We start from the raw sequence: 22,553 nt of genomic DNA, 5'->3' as shown, positions 1-22,553 counted from the left end.
TGGTAGGTAAACGATAACCACCAAGACTCAAGCAAGGAGGGGTTGGGGGACAACGGTGATGTAAAGGGAAAAAAAGAGCCATATTCCACTTCTTCTTTCAGTTGTCTTCCCTCTGTGCTGGTCAGATTGTCACGTTCCCCTGGACATCTCCAACGGGAAACCATTATGGTCCAGCAGCTCCAGCTCTCCTCCCTGAAAAAAACAGATGGTTGGCCACACAAATGTCACAGAGTTGTCCCAAATTATCATAGCCAATACAGCCTTTGCTTTTAGTCTGGCTTGTTGCCTCTGCTCTGTGTAGTCCAAGAGCTAAAATAGGCTATAAGAAACAACGACATAAGAAATGCCCTCATTGTCCCAGCAGCTGTGATTGTGTGAAGCAGGCCTCTTGCAACAACGCGGTTTTATTTTTGTTCTCAGAATCCCCAATAACATCACAACGACAACGACCACCGTTTATTAGCAGAATTGTTTGTGTGTAAATGTGTCGTTTAATTTTGTACGCGATGAAGCGTTTCCTTACCATGGTCCGCGATGGTAACCTGGGATGCGGGAGAGATGGAGCACGCATTCTTCTCTCGACCCCCAACGCGTCCCTGATCAACAGCAGCCCGCAGGTCTACAACATGTAGATGATGTACGAAAGGAAGACGAGTCCCATGATGGCGAAAAACATCAACATCAATATGTCCAACATGATGTCAAGAGATGGATGATGTAAATGGAAGCATAGGCTACGCTACGCAGAAGAAACCACAGCCGAAGCAGATCGGAAAAGATCGGATATCATCGGAACGAAGATTATCCTTGCGCTGTGTGTGTGTGTGTGTGTCACAGTGTGTGTGTGTGTGTGTGTGTGTGTGTGTGTGTGTGTGTGTGTGTGTGTGTGGGGGAAGAGGAAAACACCCCCCTCCCTCGCCCCTTGCCTTGCACAGTCACACCCAGTGGTGGAAAAAGTACTCAGTTTTTACTTAAGTAAAAAAAAAAGTATCAATACGGCAATGTAGAAATACTCTGTTAAAAGTAAAGTCCGGAATGCAAAATTTACTTAGACTAGAGTTCATATGGTTACGCTGCTTTTCGCTCTGCATATTAAAGTAATTATAATAATTCTAATATGAGACAAGCCCATTAACCACTTAAACCCTAGTCTAGATTTAGTGAACTGGACCCGAGTTGGTTCTGTACATTTTCTGTCTACACAGTAGCTACAAACCAGATGTCTTTGCCAAAAATAGGATCTATTTTTGGCAAATGCGTCCCTAAGAATATGGATGCTGGGGTTCAAGTGGTTAAATAAACGGGAGGATATCATTATTCAAGTCTACCTCAGTTCTTTTACACCAGGGTGCAGCCACAATGTTGCATGTTGAAGTGAAAACAACAGTCTTGAGTAAAAATGACATTTTATTGAATCTGCAGAATCATAAGTACAATTCGAAGTGCTGTAACAGGGCAACAAGAGATGATATCAGGTCCTTGAATTCAACTGTATTCCGATTTGTGAATACATGAACATGTCAATATGCATATGGTATCTTTATTTTGTTTAAAAAATAACAGAAATTATAAAACAAAAACCATTGAAGATGAAATGCACAAAATTGATCTCAATGCTATAGGTCAGTGTGAATTACATGATTTCAATCGGCACAGTCTATATAACCAGTATCATTGAAGCGGGGAATGATTCATCAGAAGCGTAGGAGGCTATGATGAAGGCTGAAGGTAATGCCTAATTTATGCTCCATCTTAAGACAGTGTATGAATCAGGCTTAAGAAAGGGATGGGCAGGGTACTAGGACAAACACCGACTAGAAACAGGGTTATGATTATGGTACAGTAGATGTAGGCTGAGTGATTCCGTTGCGGAAGAGCGTATTTGGCGCATAGAGGTTAGCTCCTAATATCCAGGTCAGTCACAACTTGCCATCTCTCAGGGGCCGAGCGATTGTTTGAGTACATCTCCTCATTGTCATCCTCTAACCCCCAGCCCCATTCATTTACATCATCACATGCACATTTCTGACTATGCCTTGCCACAGTGGTCTACATATCTCTTCTTGAGTCACACTTACACAATACTGGCTTTCTTTGGCCACTTTTTTTTTATTCCAAAAGACCACCACCAACAAACAACCCCCGAAGACTTTCCCAAAACTGGCTTGTTTTGCTCATCTTGGAAAAGAAAGACGGTGTAATCCACAGAGCAGCAACGTCTACTGGATTAAGAAGCATTGTTAGAGGAAAATTTTAGGAAGCAACAACATGAAGCCTAATTTAGGCTTAACCCTGTAACAGCCAATTCACTTTAAGCCAAATCACCGACTCCCTTCTTAAATTCCCTCAAGTGAAACACAAAACTGTAATCTGCTTTTCAAACTAGCAGCTGCTTTGCTAATAAAGAATTCCCACTGTCAAATAGACGTTAATGTAAAATGCAGGCATATGTTAAATATTTTAATATGGCAACCTGATTGCTTAGACAGCTTGAAGAATGTTGCGGTCACTTCCGATTCAGTGATCACCATCAGTACATCAGTCACATTTCCTCACATAATGTTGCAAAAGTTATACTTATTGTTTGACACATTGCACCACACTGTTTTTTCCATGAGTATTTTGCTTTCTTTTCTTTAAACGTAATTCCCCCCAACACAAAAATATGAACCATAACAGCTTTTATCTGCAGTGCCACTTCCCAAAGCACCATGCCCAGTAAAAACCTCTTCCCTAACTTCTCTTTATGATACATATACAATTGTACAATGTCACCTAGCTATATAGTGAGAGCCTTTTCTTTTTTATAAAGCTGAATATTTTGATTCCTCTCCAACCTCACCCCTCATGTCTTCGACAGTCACAGTGCATCACAAGGAAAGAATGAAACGTCAAACAAATAGGAAGTAAATGGGAGTATGAGTAGGGTCCATTGTAGAATTTATTACAGCACTGAGAATTGGCCAAATATTGTTTTCCAAGCCTGTTCCCATGAAGCTGTAAAGTGATCCGAGGTTACAGTGTTGCATACCATTATAGTTATAGTTGCAACTTTCTGCTAGTTAGTTTAAGAACCATCATGCTTTTTTGTGATCTGTGAAGGTTTGGGAAAAGCAAGACCAGCCAAATGCACTTAAAATTTGCCTGAGGCTGGTTACATTTTCCACCTTACATGGAGGATCTCCAGAGTGCCTGAAGACCCTGTATTTGTCACTGACATAGCATGTTTATGATGCAGGAGATAAGAGCTGGACGAATGATTACTTCTAGTCAATGACTACATCACATACTCAAAATTGCATGACTATTAAGTGCCATTCCACCACTGCTCACTTTTAGAGCCTCAAAGACAAGAGGTACTCTAGAAATAACCTGGCACAACTGAGCAGGAATTGCTCATCATTCAGATGACCAAGCAGCTTTCGGCCCTGAAACATGTTTGATTCTTGGTCTACTTCTCTGATTGCACATTTTTAGATACAATAGTTTGCCCTGGTTAATAAATCAAACTTGCTGGTTTATTGATTTGATACATTTGTTGTTTGAAAATAAGCTTTCTATAATAATAACAAGAAAAAGCAAAAAAGGAGAAGACAGGATAACAATAAGACCATTAACCACAACCACAGGTGTTTTACCTGTGCAGGGTTTCATACACAAACAAGATTGGAATGTCAACTTACAAAAACAATGGAATGACTTAAGGAAGAAAAGAAAAAGAAAAAAAGGATTCACAAGAAACAGAATTGTGCTTGGCCTTCTCTATTACAATTGGTCTAAGTGTAATATTCACTCTCTAGCCATGTGGAGGGATTTGGCCTGTTCCCATCACCCTTCTTTTCATGTTCATACATTATCAACCAAAACCTGGCAATCTCCTTGAGAATGAAGGCATTCAGGAATGAGGATATACAGTTTACATGTTCACACCAACAGAGGCGATGTAGTGAGTGTGATCATAAGAATTTAGTTACTGGGCCACCTGATAATCATGTCCCCTAACTTGTCCCTGATCCCTCCAGTAATTGATATAACTATGAGGTCAGGAGGTGAACTTCCAGTTTCATACAACACCCACAATGCAGTGCAGGACACATGTGAGGGGGCACCATCGAGAGCACGATACCGAGAATCGTGTGCACCGATATATAAATATATAAAATCCTCTGTTAAGACTCATATCTTGCCAACTTTTGCAACAGCAATGGTGTATTGAAGCCAATGGAATGTACACAAGTCAAATATTCAAGCTTAGATCGGACTGCGCTAAAGCAGTGAAATTCTACACTGCGCTTCCAGTCGGGCCAAGATTGCAATGCAAAATTAAAAACAAAATCAAAAGAAAAGGAAAACAAAAAACTACAAAATAGGTTTATGATGATGCCACACCTATATTCCAAAGTTATATTTTCTGCAGCTCAATGGCTGCAGGTGTCTATTGTCCAGAATGAAGTTGGTGAAGACCCTCAACATTTCTTTCTTTGTTTTTTATGAGGTTGAGCTAGGACTTTTAAGAGTGGCATTTAGGGATGAAGCTGTGTGACACGATGTGACCCCTGACATACAGCGATGCTGTGAGAATGTGTGTCATCTATTAAGACATTTGATTCCACCACTGACGGCACAAGAGTGGACCCAGGATTGGAAACAAGAGCAACAGCCAGAGGACAACGGACATCCAAACAGAGAGACAAGACGTCAGCACATACAGACAGAGAGACAGGCAGGCAGACAGATGGACAGATGGCGGGGGGTGTCCTGTGGTTGGAGAGCTGGACAGTGAGAGCAGAGCAGGGATGCAAGGGGGTGGCAGGGGGCAGGGCACGGGTGGGGTTGAACAGGACAGATCAGAGAGCAAGAGTAAAATCAAGAGAAAGCGGTAATAAGATGAGATGGCACTGGGCTTTTCATTTCCTTCTTTCCCTCCCTTTCACTACCTCCTCCTCCTCCTCCTTTCTCTTCCGCTCTCTCAGACGGCCTCTACATAGTTGGCAGGCAGCATGCCTTGCTGGCCGGTGCGCTCCACGCGGCCATACATCCAGCCCTCGTCGATCTGCTGCACGTCTACGATCACGTCGCCGTCCACAAAGGAGACCTCATCCTCGTCAGCGGCGGTATAGTCGTACACAGCCCTGTACCGCTTCTGTAAGGAACACAGAAACAAGAGGAGCAAGAAGAAGCGCTCAGTTACTTCCTGATGCTGCATCAGCCAGAAAATCCGCTAGCTGACAGAAACAAAATTAATTAATTAATAAATGAAAGATAAGTCCAGGTGGTTGCTGCCTCCACACAGTAAAATCCTCAGTGCTTAATTTAACTCTTACGGGTCCATTTAGTTGGGCGGCCATAGCTGAATGGGTAGAGCCCGCCTGGGAAGCCGAAGGTCCCAGGTTCGATTCCCGACCCGGGCTATGTGTCCAGGTGTCTCTGAGCAAGACACTTAACCACTAACTGCCCCGGAGCACTCAGCTGGGTGTAGCTGAAAACTGAATTTACCCTGGGGATGGAAGAGGTCTAATTATTATTATCATTACTAGACCGATGCCCCGAACTATATGGAACGATGCAAATCGGGAATTCAATAGAACCCGCTGTACCCAGATCACAGATTGAGGCTTTAACCTTGCTTTTATATGAAATATCCGAGACTAAGATTTTATGGAAGATCCTTCTGAACATAGTGCTACTTTGACTACTTCAAAAGCTCTAATCTTAAAGTAATAACCAAAAATAGCCTATCTACAAGCTCGTATTGAGCTTGTAGATAGGCTATTTTCACTGCGTGACATGTTTTCATAGAAGACATGCTGGCTTGTAGTGATGTGCGGGTCGGGTTTTTTCATGACCCGCCCCGGAACCCAACCCGCCTCAACCCACCCCTTGAACCCATATTTAAATCCATGGCTCAACCCGCCCCGCAACCCGCGGTGGGGAAAAAAAGATAATTATCATCATAATAGCTCAGATTTATATAGCGCTCTTTTAAGTACCCAAAGTCGCTTTAAATGTCTACAGTAGCACAACATTGTCATGTGCTAAATAAACAAGCATGTTGTTCAAAATAGTTTTTTGTTTTTTTTGCGTGTGAGAGCGGCTGACCCGCTCACCCGCATAATTGCCTCTGAAATCCTGACTCGACCACCCGCGCCGTGGGCCGACCATCACTACCGGCTTGTCTATGGAATCCAAATGACTGAAATCAGTCGTGGCATCTGAGAACTTTCATCCATGTGGGTGTATTGGTCAGATCGACAGTTCTGGACATCGCCTATCCGACCGACTAGACTCCGGGCATGACACTTCCTTGGGTCGTCGTGAGTGAAGTGAAAAGGACGTATGTACGTATGTACGTACGTATCTATATACGGCGTACAGAGATTTCGTGCATTTATTGTGAGAGTACGTTCTACACTCTCAGAGTTAAATGAACACTTGAGGATTTTCCAGTGCAGTGACCCAACCAAGGGAACCTGGAGGGAGAACAGAGAACAGTGGACGCACCCCTCCACTGCTCGCAGGAGGCGGGGCGGCCGCCGCCTGGCGCACTGGTTCAGGAGCAGCTGGTTCATAGTGGTAGTTCTGAGGGGCTGCAGCGGGCTGGTATGCTGCTGACAGAACAACACAAACAACATAGCAGGTTAGAACAAACAGGAGGGATTGAAGGAGGGTATAATCTGGGGTATTCTATGGGGGTAGCAGCATCAAAACCACAATATCCCTTCTGCTTGTCCTCCTTCAGCCCCCCACACCATCTTCAATACCTCCATGGCTATCTGGGTGTCATCAAATTAAGCAACACTGTGAATCTGGGATAGGATGAATTCCAAAGCTTTGCAAGCCAAGACGTGCAACTAATGCCTTTAAGCCGCCGTCTTATGCAATCCTCAACCCTCCCTACAATGCCTCTCTGTGTATAGGTGTTAACGCATAACAGATATAGCCAGTTCACAGATCAACCCTTATCAGGGGAAACAGGTAGATAATTTTAAAACATGATTTTAACCAATCGTTAATGTCATGTCTATCTACGACATTAACACAGTCCAGTCCTGTTCTTTCATCTACAAATGCACGTACCTTTCAAATGCTTCCAACATCTTTCAAAGAATATTTTATGACTAACTCCCAAGTTCATGATAATAAAACTAGACAATCCGACGATCTCCATCCTCCCTTCAGCCGCACCACTCATAGCCAGTTCTCCATTTAAGACAGAGGTTCTTTACTCTGGAATACACACATACTTATTGCCAACTCATCTTCACTCAGTAACTTTAAACATAGATTGAGGGCCATCAAGCCTCTCCACTTGCTTCTACAATATAATGTAGCCCTACACACACACACACACACACACACACACCTTGTTGTTTGTCATGTCTAATTACTTACTACTTGTTTATTATTTTAGGTGAGAACCTTGTATAAGCTCTATATGGGTTTCCTTTCTCAGCTGCACTTATTTCTGTGTCTTTTAATAATGAGACCTTTGTACTGTTTGTACCTTTGTAATAAATAAAAAAAAGTATATTAATACAATATAACTAGTACATCTACAGTGTTTGGAGGTGGTCTCCTACTCTTGGTTGAGAAATTAAGACCCTGGGGATCGGATACACACTGGTTAACAAGTAGTACTGCCTGAAAAACAACATCTCCTCAAGCTGGGATTGCCTCTTGACTGAGCGGTAGAAATGTGCTTTCTCAAATCCCAGAGAAGGCATAAAAGTTACGGATTGCAGCTTTAGTATGTTATTAAACCATATCCTAAAATGATCATCAACTTGATATAACAAAGTTAAAATGTATTCACAACTTTTTTAGGCCTGAGTTTTGTCTTCATTCATTCTCTTTGGAGAAATTAGAACGAGTATGAAGAGTCTACATACTAATTCCTTCCTCAGAAAACACTGACAGTGTAAACTGAGCAGTCAGATATAATCAGTGCATAACTTCAACTAACAAATCTGTTTCTTGACTTTCAGAATGGCAGAGCCTGAAAGTTTGAAGTCCCTTACATTTCCAGTTACATTGACACTGATGATTTGACTGTGTATCATAAATATGAGTGTACAACTGTAGCCAAATGGACCCGTTAAGGGTCCACTGTACACTCTCAGAGTTACAATTGGAAAATTAACATTCAGTATTTCATTGCGTACTTTTCCAGAACAGATTAGACAACATAGATATAAACTTTATTGACCCCGCGAGGGAGATTCAGTCGCCAAAGGCAGCACAGCCGTTACGATACAGTTACAGGGCATGAAAAGTAATGTGTTCCTTCCCCTGTCTATTGTTTATAAGTCCAGAAGTAGCCATGCTGACTAGTTTATGACCGTGTTCAATACTAACAGCACCTCTACAGCTGTACATGGAATGCTGGCCACAGTCAAGAGGGTCAGTACCTGACGGGGTGTTGACAGGCTCCTGTCGGGGTGGGGCCTCTCCTCCCATCCTGCTCTTCTCAAACTCCTCATGGTACTTAATCTGCAAAGAAACACACAAAAAAAAACATTCATGTCTTGTTACCTAGCAGCAATAAACCTTCAACGGTAAAGGTAACTAGGCTACAAGGCCTAGTTTAAGGGCCGTTCACACCAAGCACTATAACTGTAAAGATGTCGTTTTAAAAATAATTCTAACTCAAGTGAATGCGGATGGCAGAGTTCACACCACCCCTAAAACAAAGACAATGGTGAACAATATAGTTGTCATTATAGTGCTTGGTATGAACAGCTCTAAAAGTAAACTAGCAAAAATGCAGTTCATCTCATATCCACCAGGTGTCTCCAAGTTTGCACTTGCACCTCCCCTCTCATCTTTGTGGGATAGGTGGGGCATGCTATGTGCAGTGGGCCGCTTCTAGAAGCAGCTTGGCGCTCACAGGAAATGACATCACGGCAGGAAGCAGTGTGAGCTCAGAGTTGCCTAGCAACCCTCGCCTGACACATCAGGAGGAACAGGTGAAAAGAGAAAAAGGAAATAAGAGGGAGAGAGCGCGACAGATCTACGCTGGGGTGAGAAAACAAAACTTATGCCTAAACATGCAGACAACTTCTGTTATTTGGTTTCTTTTGGAAATAAACAAATAAAAACAACCAGCCCAGAACTGCAGGTTTCAGATGAACAGAAGTTGTGATCTACAAGCCCCCCCAATACAATTTAGCCAGCAAAACAAAGGCACCATTCACCGAAAGACACATAAAAAGGACCACACAGATGACCCTGAAAGTGAGAGGCTGCTCTTTGACTGCACTAACAACTCCTGCCCTTATTTCCAGGCTTGATAACAGACTGACTCACGCCTCCTCAGTCAGATTTACAGCCCCGATTCTGTGCTCGCTCACACCCTTGCTGTGAAAGAGGCCAGTGTGCCAGCGGCATGAGAGAGAGAAAGAGAAAGAGAGGGGCGTGTGTTCACACACTGCATGGGATGACAGGGTGTCGAGTGCTTGTGTTAAGAACAGTGAGCTCAGTGGGAGACAGACAGAGTGTTCTCAAGTGCAATATCTCAAGTCAGATTCCAAAAGAGAGATTGTTTGTTTCAAGGGGCAGGTTGAACAGAACAGTGCATGTGTGTCTTTTTTCTGTTTACAAGAGCCCATCCTGCTGCAGGACACAATCTACAACCCCCAACCATACAACCCCCCCCCCCCCCCGCAAATATGAAAGCCAGGGACAGAGATGGAGAGAGACAGAAACAGAGTGATGGGGAGAATGACAACCGAGGACAGGGATCAGTCTACACAGAAAGAATTAATGCGAGAGGACTTTGCTGACATTCTGGGCGGAGTGCTGAGTAAACAGGCTCGTTTCTCTGTCTGAGGATCCAGCTGGGAATTTGGGAAGAAGAGAAAAACAAGGGTGGGAGAAGTGGATAGAAGGGAAAGATAGAGGGATCATTGGAGCAGTGCCCCTTGCCAGCCACACACACACACACACACACAGCTGTGACGTTTATCAGTGCTGGCTGTCAGAATACTTCAGGATGAACTCCAGTCCATTTCACCACTCTGCCTCGTTGGTTATTTTGATGTGGCGTGTGTGCATGAGCACTCACAGTTTGTAAAAATGCTGTGTTTCAGCGTCTTGTGTTTTCCTGTCTTAGATATGCAGGATCTTTCATCACATGAAAGCAGTAATTAGCCATCACCCTCCATACCAATTATGTCATTAGTGAAACCAGTGCAGAGTACGTGTATGGACGAATGTTTAATGACTGTGTGTGAGTGTGTTTTTCAGGGAGGAGGAAAGACCATTATGACCAACTCTAGAGATCTGAGGAAAGGTTAAGGTAAACATCATCTCACTCACACACACACACACACACACACACACACACACACACACATCACTATTCTGCATTCATAGAGAAAAGGCAAATCAATAAGTTGAGCTGAGGGAGAAAGGCAAGTGTGTGTGCGCACATGTGTACGTATGGGAAAAAGTGATGCGAGATTAATTCCATTCCATTGATGAAGAAAGAACAACCGTATCAGGACTAAAAGAGGCTCTGATGAAACCTGGTAGTATACTTCAAAATAAGTTAATTTGTGTTCCGACATGCCGAAACTGAATTAGTTCTGTGGATTAAATTGCTTTATACTCAATTTGGCCCGGCTTTGAGTGCTGAATGTTAGACCCCGGCCACTGTATACAGTGCACTTTGACATACAGTAGGTGTCTGGTGACAGGCACTCAGTGGACAAACTGTGTGCTACCTACTTAAGCATTGTTGTTGTTGGTATTTACTGTCTTTTTTGCTGCTGGATCACGTAACATCATTCTCAACTACCTGCTATGGAATGCTGTTTATGCGTCTCTAATGTAATGGACAAATACACAAAGTGCATGTCAGTAAGAGATCAAATTAATTTGGTGTCAGGCTTTGGCTCGGGCCAATAAATTGTAGACCCAATTTGTCTGGATGGGCTCAAACACCACAGGCTAGGGCCGAGCTCGGGCTGGAGTTTTGGGCCTGTGCAAGGCTTTACTTACAACCTCTCCAAACCTTGTTTCCATACAAAGTATGCTGCAGCCTTAAGTCTGGCACTACCACTCGGTCACTGGCACTGAGTGGGAGGATCAAAAAAACATGTTTGATGACTCTGGAGGTAAATCCTTACGTTGCTGATGTGGTCCTGTGTTTTCTTGATTCTCTGCATCTCTGGTGTGTCTGCAACTGCGCTGAATCCTTTCCCTTTGTTCTTCTCAAACTCCTCTTTATACAGAACCTGGAGAGGAAACACAAACATACAAACAAGACTGATAAAGGGAGGAAATCAATTCCTTTTTTCTATGCTTATGAAGGAATAATGTTTAAACCATGTAATGGGATTAAGAAATAATAAGAATATAATAGGATGGAATGGAATTGGAATAATAAATGGATGGATTGAGAAACAGAAACAGACAACCTAAGGCATGTACCGGTCCATCATTGACTGAAAACGTATGCTTAGTTGCTTACAATCACTAGAACATGCCCCCCCCCCAATTCACAATCATCTTCATAATCAAGGGAAGGCTATATTACATATAGACCAAAACACAGAGTGGAAAAGGACAAAAAAGCACTGTGACGCTATGTGTACCAGGTAGGCTAAGCCTTGCCCTCTGCATAGCCTCGCTCATTTGTTACAGTGATAACACTTCCTGTTCGCTGGGGACTTAAGGCCTTGCATACAGGATTTGCTGACAGCCTTATAAGGTCAGAATGGGAGGAAATATACAACAGTCTGTGTGTGTGTGCGTGTGTGCATGCATTCGCGCCTGTGGTAGCTAATATGACCCTCAGTGCAGGGCAGGAAGTGGCCAGCCCAAACAGCGTCAGATGAATATCTGAAAATACAATGAAAGGAGTTTCCCTCCTCACAACTGGCTTGATAGCACGACCGTGCCCCCTCATACCCACTACAACCAACAACACTGTACAAATAGGAACAATGGACACACACACACACACAAAATGTAACAGAAATAGCCTATACAGTGCACAAGTAGTCTCTTGAGATACCCTCTCCAAAATGCAAGACATGCCCACTTGTGACACAACCGACAATGACAAATCACTTAATTCCACCACCCCACACCAAAGCCCTTATTCAAGCCTCCATGGTGACTGCACCAATTTCCTGCCTTCCTCTACGGAAGCCTGCTTGCACAATCCATTACCAAGCTAACCCCCCCCCCACACACACACACACACACACACACACACACACACACACACACACACAGCACAGCCACACAATGTCTGATGCTGCTAAACAAGACTGCTGACCAGTCTGACTCCTATCTGCTGAGCACCTTGTTGCAGCATCACTTCCTTATCACTCATACAGTAGCAAGTATAATAGCCACTTGCCACATGAGAGGCGTTTGTCCATGCTATGGTGTGATGATGGTACTAGACGTCAAGTCAACAGAGATGTTGTTTTAAGCAGAAATAAAGCTTGATCTCCCTGTGATTACATTTATCTACAGCTTTCAAGCCTGCTAATGGAGTTTGTCATGAGGAAGACTAACGTGGCCTTGACTCATCTTTGTACTTCATTCTTGCCCTGCTTCCATTTGTCAACACATGCTCCCACCCCACCCTGCTTTCTCATTCTCAGTCCATCTCCTTTGTTTGTCTGGCTCTCTAATGCAATAGACCCTTTTCCTCCCCTCCAATCATGTCTCTTTGTGGCATCCCCGCCCACACTTCCCCCAATCCCATTTCTCCTGTTTCATTCATTCATATTTTACTGGCTCAACAGCATCCCACAGAAAATCCATCCATAGAAATCTCATTAGAATCTCTCAGCGATCTTTCTCGCTCTCTGTGTCTCTGCCTATTTGCATTCCTCTAGCTTTCCTTCCTCTGGGGGGGTTGTACTTTTATCTCTTCCCTTCCTCACCCACACTCCTCCCCCTTGTCTCTCTCTCTCTGTATCAGTGCCTTCCTGTCTCCTCCTTGCTTTCCTCCTCTCATACATGCCCCATTGGTCTCCTTTTCCACCTCCCCAATACATGCTCTTCGTCTCTTTTTCATCTCTCCCTCTTTCACTCCCGTAAAGTCTTGTAATGAGGTGTGACAAACCTTCTCTACCCTGCTACCATAGCAATAGGGTTCCCGTGGCAACGCAGCAGTGGCGAGGAGGGGTGAGATAAATTGCCCCAGTTCAGTTCAGCACACGCACACACACACACACACTCTCCACTTCCTTACACTGGCACGTGCACCGACAAGCATGCACACACACACACACACACACACACACACACACCCCCCCACCCAGACACACGCCCTACTACATTAAGTGTCAAAGGGTTTACTTCCCATATTTGAATATGGGTATGTGGGCTAATGTGTGAGCAAAACAATGTGCATGTACATGCTCACACTGTTTTAGTAATCAATCCCACTTTCTGGGGGTGTTCTGTCACACTATACACTGACAGGACCACTGTGACACAAGGCCTCAGGACTGCTGTGGAAATAAGTACATGCCACCGGATCACTAGTCATTCATGATTACACGGGCCTTATTAACACATTCACTGCCCGGTATTAATCAATTAATTCATCCGCCACTGCCAGCGTTTTTTCCTTATTTTGTGTCTTTTCGAGGATCCACCGTTCTTTTTTTTTCAACCCGGACGTAAACAAACGACGTCTCTGTGTTAAGACAAGTCTCTCCTCTTTCCACCGGAACAAAAACATTGTAACCGCGATTCTGTTAATGGCAGTTGAATATGGCTCGTTTTCACCAAAAAAACGCAGTCTGGAAATCAGAGCTAGATGTGTTTTTCTAAATCTCATGACTTGATGGGAGTGCAGTGGACGGCGTTATTTTTTGGGGGGTTGACTTTATTTCCGGTTCTATGGTTTTCTCGCAGTCAAGGCATCATTCATAGGTTGGCGAAGAGCGCCCTCTAGTGTAATCACTAAAAACACGTTTTTTTTTTAATTGACAGAGATCTGCATCAATGGCAGTCAAGCGTTGGATTTGAAATGAAGGAGATCTCCGCCAACGGCAGGGAATGTCTTAACACATGCACAACCCGTTGCACGATAATGTCAGTCTTCGGTTTGCTGTATGATACATTTGAAAATTCATGATAGTCGTTTTTTTGCCCACCACCGACTCCACGAATGCAGTGCATTCGGCTTTGTCGAGGGTCTATACGAACAAAATTTACGCCCGTGTTCGGGTAAGGAAGCCGGGCGAGGAGGGTGATATTTGTGACTGTATGCATGCACTCCTACGGGCAGCACCTCTCAGCAGGGTATGCTGGGCGGCAGGAGTAGGACAGAGGCACGTCGTCCTCGCTGTGGGGCTCCTCGCTGGCAGGTGAGCCAGTATGATACAACAGCAGTGACAACACAGAAATGTGTGTGTGTGTGTGTGTGTGTGGGGGGGGGGGGGTGTCTTAAACATTGCATTTTAGACATTTAGCTGATTCAAAATGTCATTGAGTACTCTAATTACTAATTAAGAGTGCTAATAACATACTTTGTCATGCTTCTGGTTTTTCAGTTGAGCGCCACAGTCAGCCAGTCTATTATAGTACTCAAAAATGTTCCTGTGATAAAAGGATCATATATTAACTCATTCACTGCCTGAATTATTGCTGGCCGCGTTTGCCCACTGCCAGAGATTTTTCATTAAAAAAAAAAAAGTACTCAGGAGCCGAGATACCGAATTTTTAAGTTTTAAGTTAACAAGGAAGTGGATAGGAGTCTAGATCTTCGAAAAATCATATCTCCTTGGTCTTTGGGTCAAATTCAAAAAAAAAAAAAAAGTTTTTTACGTCAGTGGCAGTGAATGAGTTAATAGAAGAAGGCACACCTTGAGAGAAGTAGATGTGTCTTTAGATCCACATTATTTACCACCTTCTGAGGAGTAAGTGAGAGTAATAAAAGAGATACCCACTACTGTCCACTCCAGATGAATAAGTCAGGATTAGATGTAGAGAGGGGGGGGGGTCCGAGAGGGAGGCACTAGCAATTTAGCCTTGAGACAGGCTTAACATTGGATTAACGTCTGCGTTTATTTTATGGAGGCTGTCTGTGATATCTTTAGCAGTCTAAAAGATGGGGGACAGAATGTTGGCCAGTGTTGTTGCTAAACCTAAGGTGGTTAACTTCCATACACATGCATAGTTAAGTCTGACATACTGCAGGTAGGCCATCGTGAAAGCTCAGGCTATTGTAAGACTCTTGCTGAGGTGGAGGGCAAGTCTCTCCCCATCAGCATGTCGTCTTTAATACAGGCAATAACACATGACCTAGTTCAGATGGGTATTTTGGTCTGATGAGACTTTTTTTCCCTTCTTCCAGGAATATATTTGGATCTTTGTTATTTTAGTTGATACAGGAACAGCCACACTGGTGTTTTCTGTGGTTAAGAAATAGCCCGAGGACACTGAGATCTAGATTGGGTATGAAATTATTTAGCGGATCTATTGCAAATATATAGACACAAAAATGCTGTTTAAGAGGCCTCTGGAAATCTTTGGCTCCAAAGAAAAAACTGCTGACATGCAATTACAGTATTCACTTGAATAACATATGGTATTTCAACGGGCCTGAAAATGTAAACCTGACCTGAACCGACCCGATTGAGTTGAAGCCCTACCCGATCATAACATACAATAATGAGTCCTAAACCAATACTAAAATAAAAAATGAAAAACAATACGGTTATTGCCAGAAACTACTGTGCAATTCACGTCAGCAGCACCTCAAATCACATAGAACTACGGGATGGAGAAAATCACGAGCAGAAAGAGAGCGAGACCATGACATAAAGCACACGAGCGAGATGCACACGCAAGAGAGTTCCATCATGTTGCATTTACTATATCTATCAGATTGTCTGTCTACTTGAAACTTTCACTTGTGTTAGTATAAGAACTCCCAAAAAAAAAGTTGTGACAAGGTGTGAATACAATTTGTGTGTGTGTGTGAACTACATTTTACAGTTAAGTCAGTCACTAGCTGCAAGTATGAGGACTTACATGGCTTTGCATCTTGCTCTGCTGTTTGAGGCGAAGGTTCTCTGGAGTGTCAGCGACGCAGGTGAAGTTTGTCTTGGGGTAGTGTCTGTAAAATACACACACGAGAATGCATAAAACATCATTACAGCAAAAGGACATAAACGGTCTTCTATAGAGGCACCCAGTGTGGAAAACAAGCTTAGTTTGTGAATGGAAAATAGCAGTGTGCAGTCCTCGGGTCCACAGAGTGCATTTATGCACTCAAGGTGGTCCTCAGGTTGAGTTAGGAGCCCCTGTAGACAAAAGGCTTGTCAGTAGAACACATAATGCTGCGAAAAAAAAGGTATTTGCAAAATGAAGTGCAGACAGAGAGTTATTTGTGTGGATGAGAGCTTCAAGACTGTGTCATTTTGGAGTGAAGCCATAGCAGGTGTGGAAAACACGCTACGAGGCTTATTGAACACAGACAGCTCTATAGGGAACAACATGAAGAACAGCGTGCATCAGACAGAGAAAAGCAGAGGGTTGGAGAGAAACGATATGTGAGAGTGAATGATGTCATGGGCTGCTCCTTCAGCAGAGCGTGAACACAAGGCTCTTTCTCAATGGATTCGGGGAATTTTCTGGACACATCCATAACCAACCTACCTCCTGCTGCCCTTGATAAAATGCACTACCAGAAACAAATTCACACACACAAACACAAACAAACAAAGTCACAGACATGCAGCATCCACATAGATACTTACACACCACACAAAGAGGACAGAGCCAGACATTCCAATGGCTTTCACTGCAAGATGGCTTATTGTTGATTTCTTAAAACTGCTGTTCATGATTCATGTGTGAACACTATTTTTCATACACAAGACGGCATCTCTATTCTATAGGATCTGTTAAATCCAAAAATAATAGTGCCTGACAGTTGAGTCTCAAAAGCTCCCAAAGCAGTGAATACACAAAGATCGAGTCCAGGAGCAGAGGAAGTTTTATGTAAAATCTCATATGGACTCCAGTATACAGCCTGCCTCGGGGTGTGGGGCGACCTCAAAATCTCAACCCCCCCCCCCTAGCCTTCAGCCAAGCCATATTTAGGCAACATGTTTATCGTATCCTTGACAACATGGTAAACACTTACATAAAGTTAGTATATTCTGATGTAAACTGTGAGACAATAAAAAGTCATTTTCAAAGGAATGTGGTTGAATGATCTTACGTTGAATATTGCACAAACAAGCAAATCAACAGCCACTTGAAAAAAAGCCAACAGGTACTTTCAAACTGTGGAGAGAGGACCATGTAACTGGATATAAAGTTAGACTGAAGCCGAACATTTTGGGTTTTCAACCAGTCATATAGAACCCAGGCATTCGATCCCATACCCCTGCACAGGTCTGTGCATGTTTCCTCTCTTACTAGCCACACTACTAGAGCTCATTTTCCTGAAAGGCTCCTATCAGATCCATCCAAATGCAGCGGTTTGCCATGTTGCCAATACTCCAGCAGGCAGAGTAAACTATTTTGTAAGAAAGAAAAATAACTTTCTCCAACGTTCTTATACTCTAGTATCATTTATAATATACTGATCTATTAATAAAAAAAAGCCATGAAAATAACATTTACATATTTTATTTCTGGAGTTGGGCGTGCCCGGCTTGTGGTGTGGTTACAAACGGTCGGATTGACAAACGCATCGTAGTGCCTGAAGACGACTGCTAGTCTTGGGGCAGAGACAGGGTGTGTATTTAAGCCACACAGATACCCCATAGTTACAACATCCTTATCATGGTAAATGTAGCATTTGAGCTTGTGCTTTACATTTAATTTGAGACAATTTGAATATAGATTACACACAACTGTGCTGCACAAGCAAGCATAGTTGCTGAAGAGGGAGTTGTAGGTAATGCGTTGGTGTGTGTGTGTAATCATGCATTGTGTCTAAGGCAAAGTGCAGGCACTAGCCCAACCACGGGCATGAGTCAGACATTAGAATGATCACCTATCTATCTGGCTGTGTAACAAGTTAATAGGTCCCACACAGAGGTGAAGGTAATACACACACACAGCCCTGTGAGCAATGTAGGGACGGAGCAGTCAACATGGTGGTTGTGGTGACTGCAGGAGGCGAACAGGTATTAGGTAATAATAACACACACACACACACACACACACACACACAGGAGTTCCGTCTGTATAATTCAGATTCTAATTCACATTTCTTACCAGCTCCACCCTCTCAAACCTGGAGAGGTTTTAATGGATCGTTCAGCAGACATATACAGTATGTCTCAAGTCAGACTTACTATGGATCTCTGGTCAAATCAACAGTTGACAGTACAAATGTTGACAAGAGATTTCAGTCACACTTAATATTTCATAGGAGGATGTAGTAGAGATGTCAGTAGAGAGGATGGTGGTAAGCAGAGATGCAAGCATACGGCGAGAGACAGAGGCAAGACCTAGTGGCGATTAATTATAGTCAGACTGACATCTCTTTGCCAAGTCTGGCATAATTTACTACACACTGAAACTAATGTTTTAAACCATGTCTTGAGATATTTCGCTGATTGGGCATCCTCCCAAATCAGCTTCCTGTAACAACACAAGCTTGCCTGCTGGGACAAACGGAGAAAGCATCAAAGGCAGGAAGCAGCCTGCGATGTCATTTTACCCTTGTGAAAAGTGCTTTTCTAATCAGTGTGGTTATTCATTAACACCATCACACCAAAAGTCCCCTAACCATTACTCAATATGGTGGTAAATGGGAATCTGGAATGTAACGTTAAATCAAATAACTACTGATGAAGTCTAAACAACACCAGGCTTAATGCGATTTGTCAATCTTAAATTAATATTGTCCCTCTATCAGTCACTGAGACTACATCCCACCACTGGCTCCCACGGTCTCCGGGGGACCTAAAGAATTTTCCAATCTATTTATCTGCCTTTCTAAATCTCCCATAGTTCCCATGTGAGCTACTGCTGTCCAATCTGAGAGCAATGATTTCCAGATCATGAGTTGTTGAGCATTTAGTGGAAACAAACAAAGCCTATATCATTTACTGAAGAAAGATATAAGGGTAACTGTAAATGCAGAAGACTACCACATATGAATTACAGGGAGCGGGGTCGACATTCTTTCCCCTGGAGCGGGAGGCTAAGTTGATGATGTTTACTCTAACGAGGATGGCTTTAAACAAACAGAAAGTGATATAATAAACGGGGTCTGACGGGCCCTCATCCTGCTGTACTCGAACACATGGTATGCTGGAAAAAAAGGAGGACTATTTATACTCAACATTAAGTACATTTTGATTTGTCGCCTGCGCGAAGCCATGAAGCTTACGGACGTGTATATATGGAGCAATACTGGACAAAACTGCAGGGGGAAGTAGTGATTCCCTGCAAGATGGACACATCAAACGATACACAGGGAAGAAGAAAGAAGGTAGCAGGGAGATTAACACAGAGCTAGGCTAGCGCTACTAGTTTAAAAATGCATGTGACGTTTGTAGACGTAGTAGCGCATCAAATCGGGACAATGTAGGACAAGTAGTCCGAATGAAGAGAACAGTAGGTGGCGGTAAGGCTGAACGATTAATCGTTTTCAAACCGAAATCGCGATTTGAAACCACGCGATTAGCTAATCGCAAAGGCCGCGATTTTTTTATTTTTTATTTTATCATAATAAATCATTTTAATATTCATATTAATCCCAGAGCACCCGCGGGACTTGTCTCCTTCTCTCCAGAGTGGCTGCCTGCATCTCTCTACAGGGAGCGAGAGGGCAGCGAGCCCCCCCCCCCCCCTCTCTCTCTCTCTCTCGCCCTGTCCCTCTCATAGAGTTAGGTCTCCGTCGGCTACGAGTATTTAAAGTTTGTCGAACGGCCGTGTTGCGCAAATCCCTGATGCCGCGCGTAGCGGTAAAACATTATTTTCGGTGCGACACAAGTAGTGTAGTAGTAGTGTTGCTCCTATCTATGTTTGTTTCTGTAAGTGTAACTTATATTTTTCCCATCATTATTAAACTATTACTGTTGGATGCAATGTAAACAATACGATGGAAAGCACTTCCTGGTCAGTGTTGCCAGGTTTTGTGAGAGAAATAAGCAACCCTGTCTATGAAAACAAGCCCAAAAGAAGCGACTATGAACTGTATCTTTGTCACTCACTTCTGTTATGTACAGTGGTGGAAAAAGTACTCAAATGTTGTACTTAAGTAAAAGTATCAATACTGCAATGTAGAAGTACTCTGTTACAAGTAAAAAGTCAAAATGTACTTGAATAAAAGTACAAAAGTATTGGTATCAAAATGTACTTAAAGTACCAAAAGTAAAAGTACTAATGTTTGAAAATAGCAGATCTACAAGCTCACAACGCGTTGCATCACGGTGCGTTGTGAGCTTGTAGATCTGCTATTTTCAAATAACCTAGGTATAAAATAGGGCCAAAGTGGTTAATGTAGGTTTTACAATATTATAATTTATATCTGAAAAGTAAGTAGTCACTAAAGTTTTCAAATAATTGTAGTGGAGTAAAAGTACAATATTTGCCTCTGAGATGTAGTGGAGTAGAAGTTAAAGTATTGGAAATTAGAAATACTCAAGTAAAGTACAAATACAGTACTAAATGTACTTAGTTACTTTCCACCACTGCGTTATGTATTCTGAGTTTTTCACTTCCAAGGAGTAGTAGTAATACAATGTACAGTAGGAGAGGACTTTGCCTTGTGAGACAAAAAAGTGTTACATTTTAGTTGAATGTTAATCTACATAAGCTAAATACTGGATATCAGTAAATATGCTTCTTTAGCCATAAGTGAAATACCTACTTATTTCACTGCTGTGAATTGTTTACACAAAAAGGTAATTATTTGTTTAATTTTATTTTTATTTATTGAACTTCATTTCAGAAAAAGCTTCTCTTCTTGAGCCATAAGTTAATGACTTAACAAGTTCAATGTTGGGTTGTTTACAAAAATAAGCTATTTCTATTCCAGCTAAATGTTTAAATATATACATGGGAAAAAAAGTACTTGGAAGATACATGTTGGAAGCAATGAAGCAATTCATATCTTTTAGTTCTCATCCTTATTTATTAGGATCTAGAACAGTAAATAAATGGTATGCCATTTGGTAATGTTCCATTACTTCCAATTACTTTTTAAACGTACACAGTGAATACTAAACTGAAGCTTGACTTTAAAAAAATTTAAAGATTTTTTTTTTTAATTAAAAAAATCGCAATCAAATCGCAATCGCAATATCAGTCAGAAAAATCGCAATTAGATTTTTTCCCAAAATCGTTCAGCCCTAGGTGGCGGTAATGCACATTTATGTATTTCAACCGCCAACAAACCCCAATAGAAGAAGAAGTAGACGCAGTAGCAAAATTTGTCCATGAAAAAAAAATCTACAGATACATGTATGTAAGTTACAACAAGAACACAGTCAACTTTGTTTTTCTATGTTTGGTATTATTCTGTTTAGGGAAATCACGATCATAAGCTCAAGTTGGCTGACTGACTCATCCTGCCCCAAAAAAAGTGAGTCAGATGACGGTTTTAAGAGCTTGTTAAAAACACATTTGTTTCGTAAGCATTTTCTCTTATGAAGTTGTTACCCGACTCACTTGTGCAGGGCAATGTTTTGCTTTATTTCTTGATGTGTTATTACTCTTATGTGCCTTATTTTAAATTGATTCTTTATATTGTGGTCCATTGTACAGCACATTGTAACATTGTTTTGAAAGTGCTTTATAAATGTACTTACTTACTAAATGGTTGAACCTTAATAAAGACAAAGTACGGAGCCGAGTATGTTAACAATTCCTAACATTGTGTTAGGAATGTAGGGACACTACACAATGTATGCATCCATCCTGAAAGAGTATAAATGGGGCTTTACACACACCAGAGATGCTTGCTGGAGGACACCTGCTAAGGGGCAATAAATGACCTACATGAGAAAGGAAGACGTCTCAGGCATCTGGACAAATTAAACTACTAGTCAAGTATAAAACATGATGGAAAGCTCATTAAATCTCACCAAAAATGTGGTGCATACATAACATGCCTTTCCTTCTTGAAAATGGATGAGGGGTGGTGCAGACAGATGGAGGAGCATATTGTATACTGTAAGGGGGGTGGCTACTGTATTTCCCTAGGAAGAAAACAGCCAGTTTTCAGTCCTTTTCCATTCATTAAAGGGATTACTTTTCAAAACATTATTTTATTAATTGGGAACAAGGCAGCTAATTAGCACTGCCGTCAATCCTGACAGTTGTCAAAAAGGGTAGTAAGAAAAGTACCATGAGGAAACAATGCTAGTGGAGGCAGGCAATGTTATTGCACAGTGCACAGTCAAATCCTGTGTTAATTTATAGAGGTATGAATCTTCACTGGCCTCACAAATCCATTACGATTCACCTGTTAATGATTCAATTTGATTCCACGATGCATCTCAATCTTCTACAGTATATTACTGCACATGGCTACTTTTTCATCAGTTTTTCAATTAAATGTGCTGTAATATGATGTGTATAATCACTCTCCTTAAAATATA

The 22,553-nt window shown here is 42.2% G+C and overlaps 1 protein-coding gene across 2 annotated transcripts in view; it reads right to left on the bottom strand.

Annotated features, from left to right (window-relative positions):
• Positions 1-1,389: 1,389 nt before the first annotated feature.
• Positions 1,390-22,553, bottom strand: part of lasp1 (LIM and SH3 protein 1) — a 33,894-nt gene continuing 12,730 nt past the window's right edge. Inside the window, exons 3-7 of one of the 2 annotated variants that reach the window (XM_080448062.1) lie at positions 16,012-16,096; positions 11,130-11,237; positions 8,409-8,490; positions 6,502-6,608; positions 1,390-5,143 (exon numbers count right to left, since the gene is read on the bottom strand). In XM_080448062.1, coding sequence (XP_080304188.1) covers positions 4,970-5,143; positions 6,502-6,608; positions 8,409-8,490; positions 11,130-11,237; positions 16,012-16,096 — 556 coding nt within the window. In that variant the 3' untranslated portion in view covers positions 1,390-4,969. The remainder of the gene's footprint in view (positions 5,144-6,501; positions 6,609-8,408; positions 8,491-11,129; positions 11,238-16,011; positions 16,097-22,553) is intronic. The other variant, XM_080448063.1, reaches the window with a different exon arrangement.

Source organism: Gymnoscopelus braueri (genome assembly GCF_963280865.1).
Source record: "Gymnoscopelus braueri genome assembly, chromosome: 13".
NCBI classification, from domain to species: Eukaryota; Metazoa; Chordata; class Actinopteri; order Myctophiformes; family Myctophidae; genus Gymnoscopelus; species Gymnoscopelus braueri.
The sequence above is the reverse complement of the archived record's forward strand: the minus strand, read 5'-3'. Positions and strand labels throughout refer to the sequence as shown.